The sequence below is a fragment of the Podarcis melisellensis genome (genome assembly GCF_964234715.1).
Source record: "Podarcis melisellensis genome assembly, chromosome: 1".
Taxonomy (NCBI): domain Eukaryota; kingdom Metazoa; phylum Chordata; class Lepidosauria; order Squamata; family Lacertidae; genus Podarcis; species Podarcis melisellensis.
Window position 1 is genome coordinate 59315644 of NC_138528.1, and position 21226 is coordinate 59336869.

General features: G+C 39.2%; 1 protein-coding gene across 1 annotated transcript in view; it reads left to right on the plus strand.

Annotated features, from left to right (window-relative positions):
- SLC6A5 (solute carrier family 6 member 5) overlaps window positions 1-9517 on the plus strand; it is a 64579-nt gene extending 55062 nt beyond the window's left edge. The window contains exons 14-16 of the mRNA XM_081882872.1: window positions 29-129; window positions 5368-5535; window positions 7480-9517. Coding sequence (XP_081738998.1) covers window positions 29-129; window positions 5368-5535; window positions 7480-7635 — 425 coding nt within the window. The 3' untranslated portion in view covers window positions 7636-9517. The remainder of the gene's footprint in view (window positions 1-28; window positions 130-5367; window positions 5536-7479) is intronic.
- The last annotated feature ends 11709 nt before the right edge of the window (window positions 9518-21226 follow it).

Consider the following 21226-nt stretch of genomic DNA (forward strand, 5'->3'; position numbering starts at 1 on the left):
TTTGGATTTACATTTGTTTGTTTTACAGGCTTGCAAAGATTTTGTGAAGACATTGAGATGATGATTGGGTTCCAGCCAAGCAAATTCTGGAGAGTCTGTTGGGCTTTTGTGACCCCGACTATTTTAACAGTAAGCATCAGAAAAAGGGGGTTTCGATTGAGAAGGGAAGTCTATCTTGAAACATCTGTTTCTTTCTGACACTTTTTCTTCTTCCTCACTGCTAATCATGCAATAATAGCCGCAACATCTGTTAGTTAAACCTGCTACTTTCAAATGAAACAAAAAGAGATTTCTACAATGTATTTAGAGAACAATCATACCCACATTCACCAATGTTGATGGGTTAGGATTGCATGTATTTAGCTCTCTTCCAGCCTGCATAGGTGGAGACGTGCCACCAGGTGGGTTTTTATTGGGGAGGGGGGAGCTCCACCATAGCAGGGTGGGGGAGATATCCTTGTTTTATTTAGTCAGATGGAAAACTACTTCCAGCTGTAGCCAATGGGAAAGCCCTGACACTGGGTGTAGTGGAGCAGCGTGTTGTAGCTTTGAACACACTGGATCCAAAACCCATGGATCCCTGTGTTTGGGGCCTCTCTGCTACACAAGCTTGGAGTTACAGGAAACACCACCACAATCTTCCACTCTGGCGAGTGCAAGCTAGAGGGCTTTGGAGCTGATGGATCCATCATTCTGCTCCTCCCTAAGGATTGTTCTGCCAAATACTGCAGTGTAACTTATCCAAGCTTCTAGTATCATGGAATAATCTTTATTCATTAGATGGCTGCTTTCCCTTTATTTGTGATCCTTGTTTTCTGTTATTCCATACTGTGTGTGTGTAAACAACTTGTCTAGATGGGGATGATGAGGCACCAATAAATTCTCCAAAACAAGCCCTATTGAAATGCACTGAAATGAAGTAACTTGCTCTTGCATAGCTCCTGTTTTGAAATAAATTTCAGTGGTTGTGCTCGATGTTCTCACTCATGCATTAATGAAATTATACTGTGTGCTAGTATGAACCAAACAAGGATGCAATATATTTATATAAATATAGGGTTGTTGTTTTTCTGTTGTTTCATCATAGGTTAAATGACAGATGCTTCATATTGCAGTAGCTGCAGTCCTGCCTGTAGTTAATGACTTACTTTAACTTAATAAGTTAGGCAGTATGACAGCTGCTTTGTAGTGAGCTGAAATGGCAAGTATTTGTATATCAGAATCATCTGGGTGAGGAAGCAAAGAGGCCCAGGCAGTTGACCTCGCCCAGGTGGCTCCAGTCAGTAGCAGCCAGTTTGCTGGGTCAGAGCTGTCATCCCAAAACTGGGTGGTGCAAGGTAGAGCCAGGTCAAGGCTGTGTTGATGCCCTGGCAGGAGCAGCAGATTGGCTCTGATGGTTCATCCATGCAGCCTTGACTTGGCATCACCCTGTCCTGCCGTGCGGCATCCCATCAAGGAAAGCTGCAGCTTTGCTGGTGTTAGGACAGCTCCACCGTACCATGCCAGCCCTAGCTGTTTCCAGTGTACAGACTCTCACCATGAATAAGCCCCTTATACCATCACCTGCTCACATAATATAGGGGGAACCCTAAGTATTTCCCACAGTATTAGCACAGGAAAAACAGCTGTGTGGCACTGGGAGGAATGAACAAATGCAGTCTAACCAATGTGAAACTCTGAACCTAATTGTATTTGTCAGTTTGGAAAGGACTAAAATCTCAAGCTCCAGGTTTGCCAAGGCACTCATAGACGGAAATGAGCCTCATGGCAGTTGATAGGAGGAGTGCATTTGAGTAAGCCATATGCTTAAATGCTCTGTTGAACAGAGATGCCATCTTTCTAAGAAGTGAGCTCGTTTTTGAGGCTGGGTGGAGTACTGTGTTGCCAAGTGTTCATTTCTCTCTAGAACAATGGCTGCTCTCTTAATCAAGTTCACTTACTGAAATTGAGTCATTGTGACAAACCTTTCTAAGTAAACATGGCTTTGCTTTCTGTGCACAGCTAATGTATTCCAATGCAAAGCACAAGATACTATTTTTTTTTAAAAATGTTTGTGCAATTTAGCAGCAAATGATTCCTAGTGCCACTAGGTGCCACTCTGTATCAGGAGCTTCAATTTTCCAGTGCTAGATATATTCTCTCTCTCTCTCTCTCTCTCTCTCTCTCTCTCTCTCTCTCTGTGTGTGTGTGTGTGTGTGTGTGTTGTGAGGTGCTAACAGAAAAAAGGGAGGGGAAATCCATTAATATTTCTATAGTCGTCAAGGTCAATCTGCAAACTGCTAAACAGTGTGGCACTCACATTATCATCATTGGGGTGGGGGAATTGAACAAAGGCATTTATTATATAAGTACCCATAATCACATATGCTTCCTGACGTCTCTCCTATTTTATTGCAGTTTATTCTTTGAAGTATTATGGGGATACCTTTGTATTTTAGAACAGATTAATGACCAATTTCAGAATTCTAAAGATAGAAGGGAAGAGCCGTTTGTTCACATTGCCTGTAATCTGAATCCCTGAGGAAGGAACACCCTACACTTCCTTCTGAACATGACCCTATACTATTATATTCTCTTAGCACCTGTTATTTGCACTGAGATAAAAGAATCCTTCATCACAATTCTCCACATCTGAACAGCTTATTGAAGGTAGAACATTTTAAACCCTTTATGTCCAAGTGTTAGAACCTAAAGCAGTCTGTTTCTTCCCAGACCGAAAGCCTAACTACAACAATTAATCCAATAGTTTAAAAAATCAGTACATTTAAGCATTTCTACTGTAGATTAAAGTTAGTGGTACAAAGAGACACCATGGGCAAGGATATTCACACATGCATACAACTGTTGTGAATTTTGTCTCTCACCTCTACCTCCCCCCCACCTCATCATCTCTTTGCTTTCTCTTATGAATTGGGAATGGCATGTCTCTGTCAATAGGTGATTATTATGTTTATGAGAAAGAAAAAGTGTGATGGATGTAAATGAGTTGGTTAATTTAAGACCAGTTAAAGCAATAAGATGCTATCTTTTAAAAATCCTACTAAAATCCAGGATATATTAATGCATGTTAACAGACACTTGCCCAGGCATTTTATATTATATGTGGTTTTTGCAATTGAGTTCTATTTGGTTTGTACAGTAGCTATGTTTGTTTGTTTTTGTTTGTTTTGCCTTCTTGTATTTTGTTATGCTTATTTGTTTGCTTTAAATTGTATGTTGTATAGCTGAATTTCATTCATGCTTTAGTACACCAGCCTGAAATCTTTTGATGCGTGGCTCAGAAATCTGATTAAAAAAAAAAAGGTGCAGATCCTTTTAAAATGTTCTGCTCATATAAGGGGCTCAGCTATTGTATATGCTTCCGCTAAGCAATACCAGCCACACAGATTTTCAGATCACAATCCATATTTCAACTGGGTTACATTCTCTGGAAAGCAGCAAATGGCCTACCCAAAGAACAGATTTCTCCACAAAGTTAGCCATATCACAGTTCAAGTTGTGTGTGCGCATCATATGATCCAGGATTTATGTGTGATGTAGGAAACACATGCACACACACACACACAGAGAGAGAGAGAGAGAGAGAGAGAGAGAGAGAGAGAGATATGAACATAGCTGTCAACTTTCCCCTTTTCTTGCGAGGAATCCTATTCAGAATAAGGGATTTTCCCTTAAAAAAAGGGAAAAGTTGACAGCTATGGCTATGAATTATACCAGGAGTGTTTGGTGTCCTAGTTGCTTCTTTGTAGCTGGCTGATGAATGCTTCTTGCTCCAACCTCTTCTATTCCTGAGTAGGTGCAGAGTCCTGTTCTGGTGGCAGAGATAGGTTGCATTGCAGCCAGACTGGCAGCAAACTGAAAACTACAAGCAGGTTGGATTTGCTATATCAAAGGGCTGCCCCCTCTATCTAGCCCTGTGAGGGGTCTGCCATTTGACTCAGTTGCTGCCTGCCACGTGTCCGCTAGGCACTGACCTCCTCCCCTCCTCCCCCCTCCTCCTCCTCCCTGCCACCATTGCCTCTTGTGGGTGCAAGTGAATGAGGCTATCAGCAGAGGCAGCTTACTTTCTCCACTGCCTACCTTCTTGTCCTTACCTCCTGGCCTGCTCACCACCTGCAGTCCTCAGCACTAATAGCATCAGTTTAGGTGAATAACAACATCAGACAAAGAAATAATAATATGGGGGTAGAGGGTTTTACAAAGGAAACAAAATAGCCTTTTCCTCCCTTGTCCAACAGCGGGGAAAGATCTCAGATCCCCTAATGTGCCTCGTTCATTTTTGTTGACATGAAGCTGCATGTATCTCCCCACTCCCCACCTTTAAAAAACAACAACAAAGCAGCAAAGAGAGGCTGTGTCTTTAAGCTGAGGAAATGTTGGAGAAGGCACTGCCCAACTCTTTCTCTTCCAGCCAAAATCTACCCCATTTCTGCTCAGAATCACCCTAGGTGACATTCAGAAGACATCTTAAGGCAGCCCTGTTCAGGGCAATTTTTAATGTGTGATATTTTAGTGTATTTTTGGTTTCTATGGAAGCCGCCCAGAGTGGCTGGGGAAACCCAGCCAGATGGGCGGGGTACAAATAAATTATTATTATTATTATTATTATTATTATTATTATTATTATTATTATTATTATTATGTCACTGTCCTACATAAGGGAAGAAAGATACAATATGCAACAGTAACATGTGTAGAGTTCTGTTCATAACAGAGGAAGTTTTTCACACTGATAAACATGCATTTAGTGCTGTACATAAGACCGGGAGAAAGCCAACCTGCGTATTTCTTGTCTTTGTCTTTGTTCAGACGAATATTAGATGTAACTAACATTTGCTGTATAGGAATAGTTAAGGTTGCTTTTAAATGGATCTACATCTCACGAGTTGTCATTTTTTATATATGCATTAATGGCAACAGTGTTATAAACCTTCTGTGTTAAATTATGGTAAATGTAGGCAGTTCATAGATGTTACTGAATTATGCACCAGCAGAAGCAGATGCATTGCTCTATATACAGTAAGTGCAATGAAATAATAATACAATTACATTCAGTTACACTGCCAATAGATTGCATAATAAAGTTTTTTACTGTAGGTACAAAGTTTTGGTCTCATTCCCATATGCAAATATAACTTGATTCCATTGATGTCTGTGGAATTATGCTAGGTTTGCATTGGTACAACAGAGGCTCTGATCTGATTATAGAAGTATATTTATTGTAGTATAATGATATGGCCTATTTATGTGCACTCATACTGTTTCAAATGAATCAAATTGTGTGTGTATGTATAATGTACTCATACATTTTGTACAGTTTGTATCCAAGTGTGTTTGCTGATTGTTTTTTGTGTGTTTGTTTACCAGTTCATCCTTTGCTTCAGCTTCTACCAGTGGGAACCCATGACTTATGGCAGCTACCACTACCCAGGCTGGTCTATGGTACTCGGATGGTTGATGCTAGCTTGTTCTGTTATCTGGATTCCTGTTATGTTTGTGATAAAAATGCACATAGCTCCTGGCAGATTTATTGAGGTAAGTCTTACACCTTCTCTTCCATTTTTAAGGACATAGGATAAGTTTGGCATCTCACATATTTAAACCAGTTTCAAAAACAATGCTTAGAAAAGGAAAAGAATCACATCCCATTAACATAATAATGATTCAGCACTGATGAAATGGGGATGGTACACATTGACTTAGAATATATTGTTGCACACAAATTTTCAAGCAGTGTGAGATTCCTGGGGTTCCAGGCCCTTACCCAAGGGTTTGGTTTCCATGGAATGAGGGACAGCAGAGATTATGATGTCTTTATGGGATTTGGTTTATTTACACATATAGACAACCTGAGCCTACAATGGAGAGGGTCACAACATTAACACCCCAGAAGGCCTTGCTTCTCCCATAGCCACAGCCTTGCATTCAAATAGAAACCAAGCATGTCTCTGTCTCTCCAGTTTCTGCCTGCTTCTAGCCCCCTAACACACATGAACACCCACTTCAACTCTGCTCCACGTCCTTTTTTCTTACAGCCAGGTGAGGTAGGGGCCCACCTCTGGCACAAAGCCACTTCCTTTTTTACCCTAACAGCCCATAATTAGAGGGGCATTAGCTCACCAAGCAGCTGGCCTGGCTAGTCCAACAACTGAATCTTTGCTGGACCCAGGAATTAGAAAGGGTTTGGCATATAGCCTAACCGCCCAACTCACAACAATATTTAAGGGCCTGTTCTATTGACATAATGGAGTCAAGTTGAAAGATTTTAGGCCTAGTGGATGAGACACTCCACAGTCTGAACTGTTGTTGAAATGGTGTATGTAAACTGCTTTGAATACTTGAAAGTACTATGTGTTCAATAATACATAAAATTGCAAGTAATAATTGCACTAGGCCCAGTTTCTGGGGATTATCATTTTTTTTCTTTCAAAATAAGCATACTGTATAGCAAACATAGCTTCTGAGTTATCAAGTAGTGACACAGCAAAGTAATAAAAACAAGAGTTTATTGTTTTGTTTTGATTCTTCTGAACTACCTGTGAAGTGAGTTTAAACCTATACTAAAACCTATTGCATTTTTCAGGCTGCCACGCCTTCTTGCTCAAGCCAGTAACTTTGTTCATCAAATTCTAACCTTAAGAGCTTGCGCATTCTAAAAAACCTGCCATCACTTCTTTTAAATGATATTACCCAAAGTAGTGCCAAAACATTGCATCTTGTCTGAAAGGAAATTATTTCACTGAAGCAGTTATTTCATTTTCAGCACAGTAGCTGGAGTTACCCAGTTCATTACAGTCAATTTGGGAGGCAAAGGTTGCAAGCTGGTAATTAAGCAGAAATTAAAATAACTGATATGGAGGCTTGATTCCCTTTAATAGGCAATAAACATATAATTGTTCCCTTTTAAACCATCATAAATATGGTTTTCTTTGCTTTTTTCTATATAAAATTCACCAGTCAAATTATTTATCTTTAACAATGACTTCAGTTTTAATTGTCTGCATCTTTGCAGAATTAACTCATTGTTTCCCCTCCACACATAGTACTAAAATAATTTGTGATCTGATAATTAAAATATTTGCATAGTCTTGGCACTGTATTACTTTTTGGTCATCTGTATACTTTGGGGAAATTTGCTAAACAAAAATCCAATTATTTTCATGCAGCAACCTACTGCTTAGATGATTGGGCTACATAGTTGAGCACATGTCCTTTGGTGTGTGAATTTGGTGAAGGGTGTCTGTGATTGTGAGTTGTTTTCATGTGCCTGATTTTGGGGACACAGGAGAGAGAGAAGATGCAGAAGGCTGGATAATTAAAACCTGAATGCTTTTTTCTACTAGCCTTGTGGAAAACAAACACTGAATGGCAGGGTATTGTGATAATACTGTGCAGTGTAATTAACATATCATTAATTTCACCTGATCCTGATCTGCTTTCTGTAACTTTTTTAATTCTCCTCCCTCCTGCAAATTCTAGAGGCTCAAGTTGGTCTGCTCTCCACAGCCAGATTGGGGACCATTTTTGGCTAAACACCGTGGTGAACGATACCAGAATATGATAGACCCACTGGGAACGTCTTCCCTTGGACTTAAACTGCCACCGAAAGATTTTGAACTGGAGACCCAGTGCTAGTAATTCCCCCACTTGTGGCTATGTTGTACAGCCCTTTCTTTCTTTCTTTCTTTCTTTCTTTCTTTCTTTCTTTCTTTCTTTCTTTCTTTCTTTCTTTCTTTCTTTCTTTCTTTCTTTCTCATTGTCCCTTTCCTCCTCACAGTGCCTGAAAGTGGTTGCTTAGAAAGTAAGATATACCGTTGCATGCTTGTAGTAAAGAACTAGATAGACCACTTTAAGTACTGGGTTGGGTTTTTACACACAGTGGTGCCCAGGAAGAAATGCATTCATTGTGAAACAGTGACAATCAGTCAGTTGCTTTGGGAAATTGCTTCTGTGAGCGCTGGGCCAATCCTACTCTTTCACACAAATAGTTTTTGTTCCGTTGCAGTCATATGAGTGGGATACAGGTTGCTGGCACCATCTGGGAACACCATGAGCACTGCCTGTGGTTTAGTTTTGCTGACAGACAAGTGGGTTGGCAACTATATGTTGTGCTAGGCAGATACATCCATGGTTACCATCTTACTGTTGGTTTTCACAAAAAAGTGAATGTGTTACCAAAACAACCATCTAGTACAGAAGTACCCATAGCCTACTTTCATGACCTGCAAAAACCCGGTAAATATAGGGGCTAAAATGGCGGGACAAATTTACTAGGTGTGCCTGAGTGTGGCAGAGTCACAACAATTTGTTTTCCTGCTCTGTGGTTATTGATTTTAAAGGACATTAAATTAGGCCTGGGAACCATCTCTGGACCAAGTGTCTTAATATGTAAAAATATTGGAATACTACAACTAAGTAGTTGGGCTGCCATTTTGGCAAATCCTTTTCATATCTATTTGCCCCAGCCTACAACCACCCTAATATCTTAATGGAATGTGTGGCCATAACTGGATATATAGCTAGGACAAGAGTCAGGCCTAGTGGCCTATTGATCCTGTTCCTTACCAAACCTAACATGCGGGCAGCCCTGAAACTTGCTATCTTAGACCCAGTTGGGCCAAAGTCTTTCTCAACCTGAGATCTCTTTTCATGAGCATTCTGAGGTTTGCACCTGGAATATCATACACAAAAACATGTGCTCTCTAAATTATGGCCCTCTTTTCCCTCATCCTGCAGTTATTCTGCTTCCCACACAAGCTGGAATTGGTTGTATGAAACAATTTAAAATTGCAGGATGCAGCTGAGAGTTAGTATGCAACATATGGGACTAGATTCCTACCTCGGTGATGCCAGATACGAAAGTGGAAAGACTCCCCTGAGTTGGAATTGAATCTTCCAGCATTTACACCATAGGAGCTGAATACGGCCCACTGATTCTGCCAACATGTCTTCCATTCAGTGGCTGCTAGTTACATTGGCACTAGCAGAGCTGCTTTGTAACGCATACAAGGAGACAGCCTTTCAATATAGTGCACTAATATAATATGATACTTGGCATTGGTGTGGAGAGAGATTAATGAGCCTTTCAGGCTCTTTTAAAGGTGTGTGTGTGTGTGTGTGTGTGTGTGTGTGGAGAAAAATAAAATAAGAGCATGATGTTGAATACTGTGGGAGACAAAGCTGTATCTCTGTTTTGAAATCTGATGCAAGAGAGTGTCAGGCTGAGGCAGATGGGCACCCCTGTCTTAATTTCATGCATTTCAATTAATAGTCTACTAGGTTTTTATTTCTGTTTCATCAAAATGCCTCAGTTCTCAGCATTTTGAAATATCTTAACATTTTGGCAAACTGAAGAGAGGGAAGAAAACGCAAGTCCTCATTTTAGGTTTGTCTCAAACATGTTTTCCTTGCTTTCCACTCTTCCGTTCACACTCTCTCCTTCTCAAGAAGCCATCATATAATTTGTGCCTAATTTTATATTCTTACAATAGTATGTATATCGTAGCTTCTACATAGAAAACAGTTGTTAGCGTTTAGCTCTGTAGATCATCTGTGTCTTTTGCCCCTGCTTATTTTCTTACAAAGTTCTTTATACAGCCTTTCGATGTATTCTTCTCTTTCAACCAGCAGGGTGAGTGAAGTACCTGAACCCTGAATTTAGTCTATAAAATTGTTGCTATTAATAATTGTAAAATAATTATTACTATATACAACGCATAACTTTTCAAAGACAAATTCTTCCTCAAAACAACCACCTTGAGGTGTACATACTTTGCTTTTATACCCCTCCTTCCAAACCACAGTTATTCCAAACTCATATGCCATTAACCACCACAAGTTGCAGTGGTATAGGGACAGTCTAAAATGAGAAAGAGTGAGAATTGTGTTTCTTGGACATGCCACCCATAAGTGTGTTACTGCACACAGTACACCCCATAGCATTACGCTGCAACATGTGCAGTGATGTACAAGTATTAATCTTAAAGTAGTTTTAAACCTAACAACTAGATGGAAAATAGAGCTTGTAAGAATACATTCAACAAATGCCATAGAAATAACCCTTTTTTGTATTGTATATGCACTATACATGAGGGAGAAAAATATGTCTTAAATAATTGGCAAAACTGTAACCTTTAGTATCCTCTTGTATCCTATACATGCATATATGAGGTTTTTAAAAGTGATTGGTGTTCCTGTAGTGTGTACTAGTGCTGTTATATGTCCCTATAAAATATCTTAGCAACCAGTGTAGAGATGGTGAGTTTTAGAGTAGTTTTGCCTGTTTCTTTCCCCCTCCTGGTGTTTGTAGTAGCCAATCTAATCGTACTTTCTTTCAGGGGACTGTTTATATCATATCTTTCCTTTTGCCTGTCTTCACATTACAGGGTCTCAGGTAAATCTTGAGTTAAAAGCTGTGTTTTGTAGATGTGCCGTTTTCATCCTGTCGGGTGGGTGGGGAAGTTTTTAAAATGGAAACTAAAATGACATAAACCTTAACGTGTGTTTTAAAATATTTAAGTGCAATCCTATGTGTGTCTACTCAGAAGCAAGCCTCACGGACTTCAATGGGCCTTACTCAAAAGTTAAAAATGTTTCAGATTGTAGCATGCATATATAAACAAAACTTTGGGCATGATCCAGCCACAGTTAAGTACTTCCCATTGATTTCAATGGAACAGTTTAAAATCATGTTTAAATGGTTTCCACAGAAATAACCCGTTATAACAGTGTGCTTAATGGTGGCTGGATTGTTGCCTAGAATCATTTTGCTGAACTTTCTCTTCCATGGGGCAAATAGTGTTGCCAGTTCTTTGCTGCTGAAAGACGACTATGAGTCCTTGGGCAGCCAACATGAAGCACAAATTGCCATCAATTGGAATGGAAAATAGATTTTTAAATATTCTGCCTGCCCCATCCCTTTATTAGTTAGATAAGCACAATCTGCTGAAAACCTCTTCAAATGCTCCTATGAAATAATAGGGCATGTGTGAAGTCTCTTTAATTCCAAAGGGTGATGTTTCAAGATGTTGTGTGTGCCCTTAGAGAGGTCTTCCTTGGTTCCCTTCTGTCTTGAAAAGCTGACTGTGAACCTTCCACAAGTTTACCTGGCTTATTTCCGTGCTGGTGGAACCATTTGCCAGATGATTCAGTGGGCAACTGCTACATTCCGGCATTCATTTCTTGTCTGAGCTGTGTTTTGGAGACCCACGTGTTGCTCTTGGCAAAAATAAATTTCATAAACATGAGTTAGAAATTAGCCTTTTACAAACAAAATAGTTTGAAACAGAATGGTAGGTAAAATGAAACAAAATCAACCAGTACTGTCTTGAAGAAACCAGTTTATATCAGGATAATTTTATATGGTGTTATGTTTACCTTCCTGTTAACTTTGTTTTTGTAAGCCAGTCCAAATCCATATACTGAATGTTGGTGCACAGATTTAATTTCTGCAACATTTTATTAGTATTTTAAAAACTTGCTAATCATGAACTCTTCTAAAATAGCATTCAAGGCAACATACAAAGTAAAATAATGATCAAACGAAAACATCAGCTGAAAACCTTCTGTTAGCCTTCTGTAGAGGGAAACCGAAGGTTTCTGGAGTAAAGTATGTACTACTTTACATTTTATTAAACATATGTACAACTGCGATAGTAGTCAAAAAACTAATAGGATATGTAATTTAGATATAGAAGCCCAAATATACAAGTTCTTCCCATTTTCTCCTGCAAGTGGGAAACATGCCCTATATGTCCAAGCCTTTTGGGATGGGTTATTTCACATGCTTTGAATACAGGAAGTCCCTTGCTGCATCCTTGACAGACAGGGGAGCCTCTTGGACAGCCACTACCAGAGCAGGCAAGTTAGAGCCAGCAACAGAAAGCTAGATGGACCAATGATCTGACTCAGTATAAGGCAGCTTTGCATCTTAATAATATATTTTCTATTGCGCTGCCCAAGTATAACTCTTTTCGTGGAAAAAAGTAGGTAATCCTTCTTGCCTAATACTTTGGGTTCATAAACTGAACCACAGCAGTCGATGTGGAAAGTAACCACGGCTTCCTACAATTTAGAATGAATAGGGCACAGCCCTGCCAAAGTTAACCTTTTTTTTTCATCCCATTAATTACACTGAAAAAGCTAATCACGTGATTACATTTTTCCAGGTTCAATTAATAACTTCAGCTGAACTGTTTCTTAATATTCCACATTTCTTTAAAAGTTCATTTTCAAAAGAAAACCTGCTGCAGCCCTCTTGCACATTTGTTCAAGAACAAGCACCTGGAGGTTTGTAGCCTTACCAAGCCCTTTTACGTGTCCTTTTGCTAAGATAGGTTTGGCTGAACTGAAATAAACTGGTGATCTCAAAACATGGCTGGTAGAGTTAGGGCTGAATCACTCGCCACTTGAAAAGCTTTTGTGAGCTGTGCACAACCAGAACCACATACCCAGGATCCAGCATTTGGCAATCACTATAAAAATATGTATCTGCAGGTGTGTGCGAGAGAGAATCTTGCTGGCTGTAAAAGCTTCTAGGCCACAAGCAGCTAGCCAATATGTACAAACATTTCAGATGATTTTGAAGGGCCACTATGACTCTGAGAAGTCGTATAAATTGGCACTTAATGCTGTAGAAATTCATACAGCTATTCTGAAATACTCAGCTGGTCTGGAGAACTGCAGTGTGTGTAATCTGGAGCACATATATGCCGAAGGATACAAATATTACTTGCTTGCTTTGTACTGGTTTGTGGGAAATGACTATTTTTGAATTCACCCTATTTTACAAATGGTAGTAATTTTCCATTGAATCTGATGGCAAAAATCCTCTTGAAAGGAAAGCTTCAGTTGAGGGCGCTGAACATGAGCAGTCTAATTTTAGTTTCTGCCTAGTGCCTAGGGTACAGAATCTATAAATTTTTTAAAAAGAAAATCAGTCTTCACTGATCTAGTCGTTTCAATTAGAGCAAAAGCATTTGTTCCCTTTTTAAATGTATCAAGCGCAGTATTTCACTTTTAATCTACAAAACAAAACTTGGTTATATGATAATCAAGCACATGCCATACCTGTGTGGAGTGTCTAGTAGTTATTGCACTTATTTTATGAGCACTTCCTGAACATTAAAGTATTTTAGTAACTGTAATTTTAAAAAATGTAAAAGAGTAAAAAAGAAAGAAAGCCATATTTACAGAAAAGTGACATATCTATTTATATAACTGATGACCTTGCAAATGAAAATACTAAAAACCTATTCGTAGATTGTCTTTGTGGCACATTTTGTCTAACAAATGAAGCAAACTTTTGAATAAGTCAAATGCACTATTGTACATTAAAATGATGCTTAAAGCTGAAATATTCCACCTTAAAATTCCTTAGGGTCATCTGTAAAGAGTACCTGTGTGTTCGACATAGCAGCACTTTGTTTCTAAGAGGAGGGTTTAACAAAATGAACTTTAATTAGAAAAAAAAAAAACGGCTTGGAATATATTTAGGCCAATGTTTCATTTGAGCCAAGTTATTGTTTCTATCAGGTTCTGCTCCATTGATTGGATGCCTAGTCTGCACTGGGGGGAAAAACCGTTTCCTCTTTATTATGGTTTCTTTTTGCCATAAAATGTCATTTAGCATTAATGAGCCTCCCCTCCCCTCCCTCATACCTTTTTCTATACATGCACAATTATGTGGTTTATGGGCTTATAGTGGCCTCATACTAGAATTATTGCTTATTTCATGCAGATGCTGTTTTTTCTTTCCTATTAAACTGCACCTTTTAGCAGGTTTTCTGTCTCAAATGAAGAAAGATGAGAATGGAATGTCAATGCTTTCAGTTGCAGGCTTGGCAGGTGTTCCTTTGCTACAGGGAGAGGTTAATTTAGCAGATGTTGTTCCTGCTGTACTACCTCTGTCCCTTTTAAAAGTGACTTGAATGAGATCTCACCACCGCTCAAGTCCCAGGATGTACAGTGGTGGTGTTTGCTGGGCTCCTCCCAGTAAGTGTTTCTGTCAGAAGTCCTTAAATGCTGCCACTAGCCACAATGTGTTTATGAGACTCTGTTTTCCTAGCCTGTAGCGAAACTTTGGCACATAATAAACTGTGCCTATTGAACTGCCTGGAACTTAGCATTCCACTGTAGGTTTAAGAAGAAGGGGAGAAAAATGCATTTAAGGTATTTATGGTTTCTGCCTTTGTGTCACCACCAGGCAGCTAATAACCAAAGAAAGAGAGCGAGTGTGTGCTTTCGATGGACTGAATTTAAAATGTGAAAGCTGGGCTGGACCTTATTGCTTGCAATAGTATGATTTTGCCCGCCATGTTTTAAATACATCTTCAGGTAACCATTTGCCTTATAGGTGTATTTCATTGTTAGGAATAAAATTAGTGTTTGACTAGAATATATTGTTGTCCATCACCTAGAGTATATAGTGTATTTTGTGTCTTTTAGGCACTTTATTGTGGACCTATCATGGAATAGGTTAATTCTTAATTACTTGCGTAATGTCATAAATACTACAGGCATTCTATAGGGGTACTGCTGCCTATGGATAAAGATATGTACCCTAATCAGGACATTATATTTTCTCCATGTATAAGCTAATGGGAAAAAATACATTATGTTTCAAAGGATGCATATCTTATATATCTATCTATCTTATATAGCACCTATGATGATATACTATACATTATTCATTTAATAAATCATTATTCTTGAGGCCCTACCTCAAATTTTGTATTTATGTGTATAAATGCAATTTACTGTATTATATATTTGCTTATTATATTCTGATGTTACAAATTAGAATCTATCCTCTAATGTATGAGTTCAGGAAAAAAAGGAACCTAAATAAATGTCCAGTGTTTAAAAAATATGAATTGTTGTTGTGTCTACTAGATGATTCTTTGTGCTTGTTAGGAAACTTGAGTGGTGACCCAAAAAACAAAAATGATCCAGGTCTCTTAGGGGAATACAATTTATTGCACAGATGCAGGAGCAAATATCAATTAGATGGTTAGAGTCTTAATGATTAGGATGCTCTGCAGCACTTTGAATAATTAATTACTTATCAAACGACTGATTGGATTTGTTTAAATCCTTTTATTGCATTAAATCAATCATACAGAATATTAAATAAAAATAGAGGAAGGAAAAGACATTTTGGATGGAAGACCATTGATGGAGGACGAGGCAGAGAAACTGCAATACCAAGCACACCTTGTTTGGATCGAAACCTATAGAACTCAGCATGTTTTTTGCCTGACTAAACATGCTTAGCATAATCTAAATTGCACAGTTCAGTTAGTCAAAGAGTGTTGAAGCAGTGCTGCAATCATGCCAATTCGAACAAATTCCAAGACCATATATAACTAATATCTCATTGAAACCATAGCGCTTAATCTGCTTTTTTTTGGTGAGATATCAATCCACAGAAAACCCAATTGATGTTTGCTTAGATTCAGCAGGAAACAGCAGGTGTTCCCAGGGAAAGCAATGGGACAAAAGAAAAACCTCTCAGACCTGTGCCTCAAAATTGTGGGACAAGCAGAAGTATGGATGAACCCTAAGTTTAATGCGCAAACTTTAATATACCGTAGTTACAAAATTGTTTTGGTTTCAGCAAAATTTAGAAGGTTGGATCCAGAGTGGCCCTTCTGCAAATGGAAGGGCTCCTGCTGTTCAGAGAAGGGACAGAGAGTCAATGAAGCCTCCCATTGGAAGAAGCAGGCACTTTTCTCTTATTCGTCCTGCACTGGCTGCCCACATATTACTGGGCTGAGTTCAGGATTTTGTATTAATTTGTGAGGCCCTCAGCAACTGCATGGTATCCTTGAGCTAAGGACCACCTGATTCCTTATATTATTCCCCAATCACAGATCTTCAGGGACTCTCTGTTAGTGGTCCTTGATGGCCCAGACACTGGGCTTGTCCCCAACAGGAGCTGTGCATTCATTAATATGGGCAGAATTCTGTGGAATTCCCAGCTGAGATCAGACAGGTCCCCTCCCTGTTCAACTTGAGGAGCTTGACGAAGATCTTTCTGTTCCAGAAGGCATTTTAAGTAAGTTGTATTAGGCCTATTTTATGTTTTTATCTGTGATTTTTGTGTTGAACTGGCCTATAAATTCTGGAAATAAATAACAAATTTAGCTATAGTTTTTCCTTCTAGACTAGTGTCATTCATTTCAGAATTCCCCTTGCTTTGCCTACCTCTAATGACCACTAGCTACAGTGGCTATGCTCCACCTCCATTATGCTCCCGAATACCAGTTGCTTGGAATGAAGGTGGACAGAGTGATGGCCTGATTAAACAGGCAATTCATATGTTCCTATGTAGCTGCTGTAAGTACTGGGATGGACTGCCCTGTACTTGAACCGCAGTGTTCTGAAATCTTGGTCTGGATCAAGGAATGGATGTTACATCACATAATCTGAAAAAAGTCTGATGATGAGACTTTTTTCTTTCTATTTAAACTTGAAGCATAATAATTATTTTATAACAGCAACCAACATTCCAGTAGACAACACAAGAACACAGTAAATAGAAAGGATGAGTATGGTAGTTATCCCTTCATACATGTAACAATATTTTAGTTTCCATTGCAGCCAGGAATACATCTATGCTTGGATAAGGCAGTTTCTATTTCTAGTATAGAATATAAACAATATAGTGAATTGTATTTGTTTTCTAAAACTGGTTTCAGGTGTGATATATATTGAGTGTGGAAAGAACTCCCAGTGTCATAAATTTTGGAAACAAGAAATATGTTGACTAGGTACAAGGCTTAGGGAACGTTCTATTGCTGTTGTTTTTTAATTAATTTTGTTCTAAACATTTATCATGCTTGAGAATTCTTATGTCGGAATTGACCCCAAGTTAAGCAACTAGGATTACAAAACATTACCTGATTCTGGAATACTAAACACGATTTTAATGCAGCCAATTTTCCCCCTGCCAGAGCCATGCACAATGCTATACAGTTTGTGTGTGTGTGTGTGTGTTTTATTATAGTCCTTGCTTTAAAGCTCTTTGCCCCTTAGCACCACACACCTGAGGATTAAATGCCGCATGGGATTATTTAGCAGGACAAACAGCTTTCCCTGTCACTTCTTTTAATGAGACCCACTTTCTTCTCTTATGAATCACTGACAGTGGTAAAAGGAAGACAAACAGCAGGTTGATGAGTGGCAGAGAAAAATGTGGCTCTAAACTGTCTAGGACTTTTTTCATCAGAAGGGGGCAGTTGAGAGGGATTAATGGATGTTATTATATATGATAAATTTCTTCATGATTTTTTAAAATGAGCATTAAGGTGTCCACGGCTACGATGGCTGCTTAAGAGTAGCTAAATATATCAACCAGCAAAAAAGTGCAGCAAGTGAGGAGACAGTGACACATGTATGATTCCTGCAGCCAGCCTTTTTTCATCCCAAGTTAAAAGGCTTTCCCTGGAGAGTTCCTTTCACTGAAAATAAAACCATTTCCTTTTGGTAGGTATGAGAGAGAATGGGGACAATAATAATCCAGAGCATATATGCCACCCATATCTATCTATCATCTATCTATCATCTATCTATCTATCATCTATCTATCTATCATCTATCTATCTATCATCTATCTATCATCTATCTATCTATCTATCATCATCATCATCTATCTATCATCTATCTATCATCTATCTATCTATCTATCTATATCTATCATGTATCATCTATCTCATTTCTCCAAAAAGTTCTAGAAAGCATACCTGGTCCTTTTGTTTACCTACACAAAAACTGTGTTGGTGACACTGAGACACAAGCTGTGTATACACTCCTGTTTATTTGCCATCCAGTGCGCTCCCACTATTTGCTTGAGAAGTGGTGCACACATGATATTAGCCACAATCCATATACGGTATCTATCCTACAACTATCCTGCCATTTCCTATGAAATACTGCATTTTGATGCATTTTCCTCAAAACCAACTGAAAGGAATGACATTGCTGCGTTTCAGATTAGTAGTTTGTACACAGTCACAATGACCAAAGTCACCCAATAAACTAATGGCCAAATGGAAATTTGAACCCGGGTCTCTCCAAACGAAGTCTAACCCTCCCTAACCTGCTAAACCTCACAATGCTTTGGGGTTGATTTACCACTCATGTCAGTATAATCAAACACTAGTGTGACTTCCACCCACTAGTGTAAAAACACACCTTTAAAGAAGGATTTAAGGGGATGGGCAGAGATCAAGAGCACTGCACATACAGAAGACCCCAGGTTCCATCTCTTGTATTTTCAGGTAGGGCTAGGAAAGACCCTGGCTAATCCCTCTCTCCATGCCAAAATAAAAAAACCCCCAAAACCTTGGAAAGTGCTGCATGTTAGTGTAAACAATATGGAACCAGTTGGACCAATGGTGTGACTTGGTATAATAACTCAGTGAAGTGTGTAGAGCTTTACATGCAAAAGATCCCAAGGAACATTGAATTAAGGCTGAGTTAAGGATTCCTATCTGAACTCCTGGACAATCACTTCCAGTCAATGAAGACAATATTGGGTCGGATTCATCAATGGCTTTGAGGCTTTTTCTACAATCAAGTGGCATATAAATTTTATGAAATAAAATAAATAAAATGGCCTGACTTCGTAAAGGCAGCTTCTTATGTTCCTCTTCCCCGCCTTGTACTGTGACTTTTGAAACCATCACATTATGACTTCAGTTGTGGACATCATAAGTCTTTCCCAATTTGTTGGAAAAAAACATATATTCAAATGTATACAATTGATACTGGCCTCTGTAGAATCCTAGCTCTGCACACCAGCAGTTCCATCACACAGAGAATATAAAATGGGGGCTATATTGCCTAAGTAAACCAAACCAGTGAGACATGGAGAAGGTGAGGCTATCCACAAATGTTACACAAAGATAGAATCAAAAGGTTGGAAGGTCTCTAGAAGTCACCTAGTCCAACCACCTAGTGAAGAAAGTCCACTGCTGCAACATCCCTAATAGGTGGATGCTTAGAGATCTCTTTGCCATATTTTCCTGACAGGGATGTTTTGCCTCATGACTGGCTGAAATGTGTAACTACGTAGATGCTGCTTTCCCCAACACTGATTTCCATAAGGCAACCCTCAACAGGGATAGGATTATGAAGGACTGCAAACAAGTATTGTTCCTCGACTTCCCACTCAATCGATGAATATTGTTTCTCTACCTTTAACACTAGGCTTGGGGTGGGGGAATTGAACTAGTGAAGCTTCTCCTAATAAGGAGATAAATTGGTGGTGGTGGGAAACATCTTCGCCTCTTAATTTCTTTACATCAGCCTGTCCTGAAAACTACAGGAGGAAGGCCAGGAAAAGGTGGCAAGATCGGATAATTTTCAGGGCCAGACAACCCTAGGGAACATACAGCTGACAGAACGGAACTTGCTAAGGCACCTGTCCCTTTAAGAGAAGCCCAGGAAGGAAAATTCCTCCAGGTGCAGTTTCTCCCATTATTGCAAACTATGATGAGAAAGGCAACACCTGTTGAAATTCTTTTAAGAGAGGCCTCTCAAAAGAGCTGCTGAGGTAAGGAGATGGATTCTCACTGCTCAATTTGCTATGGAGGAAGTGGGGAAAGGCAGGGTGAACTCTGGGCCAGAAACCAAATGCCATGGTGGATAGGAGCACCAGGCTTGGCTTTGTCTTCATTCTCTGTACATGGCTAAATAGAAAAGATCCGAGGAGGAACACATGCCAAGGGACTCATGGTTAGGTAGAAGAGGCAGAAACCTGAGGGGAAAGGAGGCACAGGAAACAGTATAAGCTGCCGCCACATAACCATTTTGCTATACTGTGGTACCTCAGGTTAAGTACTTAATTCATTCCGGAGGTCCATTCTTAACCTGAAACTGTTCTTAACCTGAAGCACCACTTTAGCTAATTGGGCCTCCTGCTGCCACTGCACCGATTTCTGTTCTCATCCTGAAGCAAAGTTCTTAACCTGAAGCACTATTTCTGGGTTAGCGGAGTCTGTAACCTGAAGCGTATGTAACCTGAAGTGTATATGGCCTGAGGTACCACTGTAGTCATGGGCATTCACCTCAACCCAAACTGTGGAGGAGTGTGCATGCAAAGCCCATCCCAAACATGATTTAGACCAAACTTTAAAGAAAGTTTAGGAACTGTGGGCAAGTTGTCTTTCCGCAATTAAGATTTTCTTCTGAGGCCCTTCTCCAGGTTTCCCTGTCATTTGAGGCAAGGTGGGCGAGGAACACAAAGAAGTCTTTTAATTGGAATGGAAATGTTAATGTTGAAGGGTTTTATATAAATGCTTAAGATAAATTCCAAGCCCATTCTCTGAAACTGAAAACATACTGCTACTACTAGCATACACAAGAGAATCTGCAGCAAACTTTGAATATGACGAATTTTATCCAATGCATAGTGCCATTGCCAGCAACTTTCAGTTTGCAAAGTTTACTTTAGGTTTGCAGGACTCCTTGTCACTGTGATATTAATGGATTCACAGTGATATTAATGAATTCACAAGCCTTTGCTGGGGAATACATAATGTACTGCTTGTAAATTGGATTTTCGTGTTTCATAAAATCTTTGTTTCTTCCCCACCCCCCTTTAAAAAAATAACTCATTTTAGTTATTTTGCTCTGCATTGGAAGCAAAGTGTCAGTTTTAGTTAGGGCTGCCAAACCAATTATTTAAAGTCAAACTATGTGGTGTAGAATTTGGAATATATGCCAAGGAACTAATGCTCCTATTTTATTTGTAAATCTGAAAAGTTCCTCAGAATACAAAGGCTGCAAAAAACCTTGAAGGTTGTGATTGCCATGTTCTGTATTCCAGCTATATGCAAACAGAACCAGCTGTTGCAGAACGAGCACAACAGGTAGAGAGCAGGAAGAATATGCTTACATTGTGTGTCATTTGCTTGCAGATTCCTAAAACTATTTTCATTCTCCACATATTCTTGATCTATTCTGAATCACACAAAAGTGCTGCTAATAATGCAAGAAAATGACAAATGCAATCAATTAACGGTTAGCTGTATCAAAATTGCTGGTGGTTTTGGATGGTGAAGAAGTGTTTTCATTGCTGCTTCCCTGCCTCCTAAGACTGCAAATGCTAAGCTTACTTAATAGATGTTTAGTTCAATGGATCTGTTAAGAACAATGGATCCATTAAGCTCAATTGATCTTAAAAGAATTTACTTCTGTGCTTAGGAACGCACTGCATGAA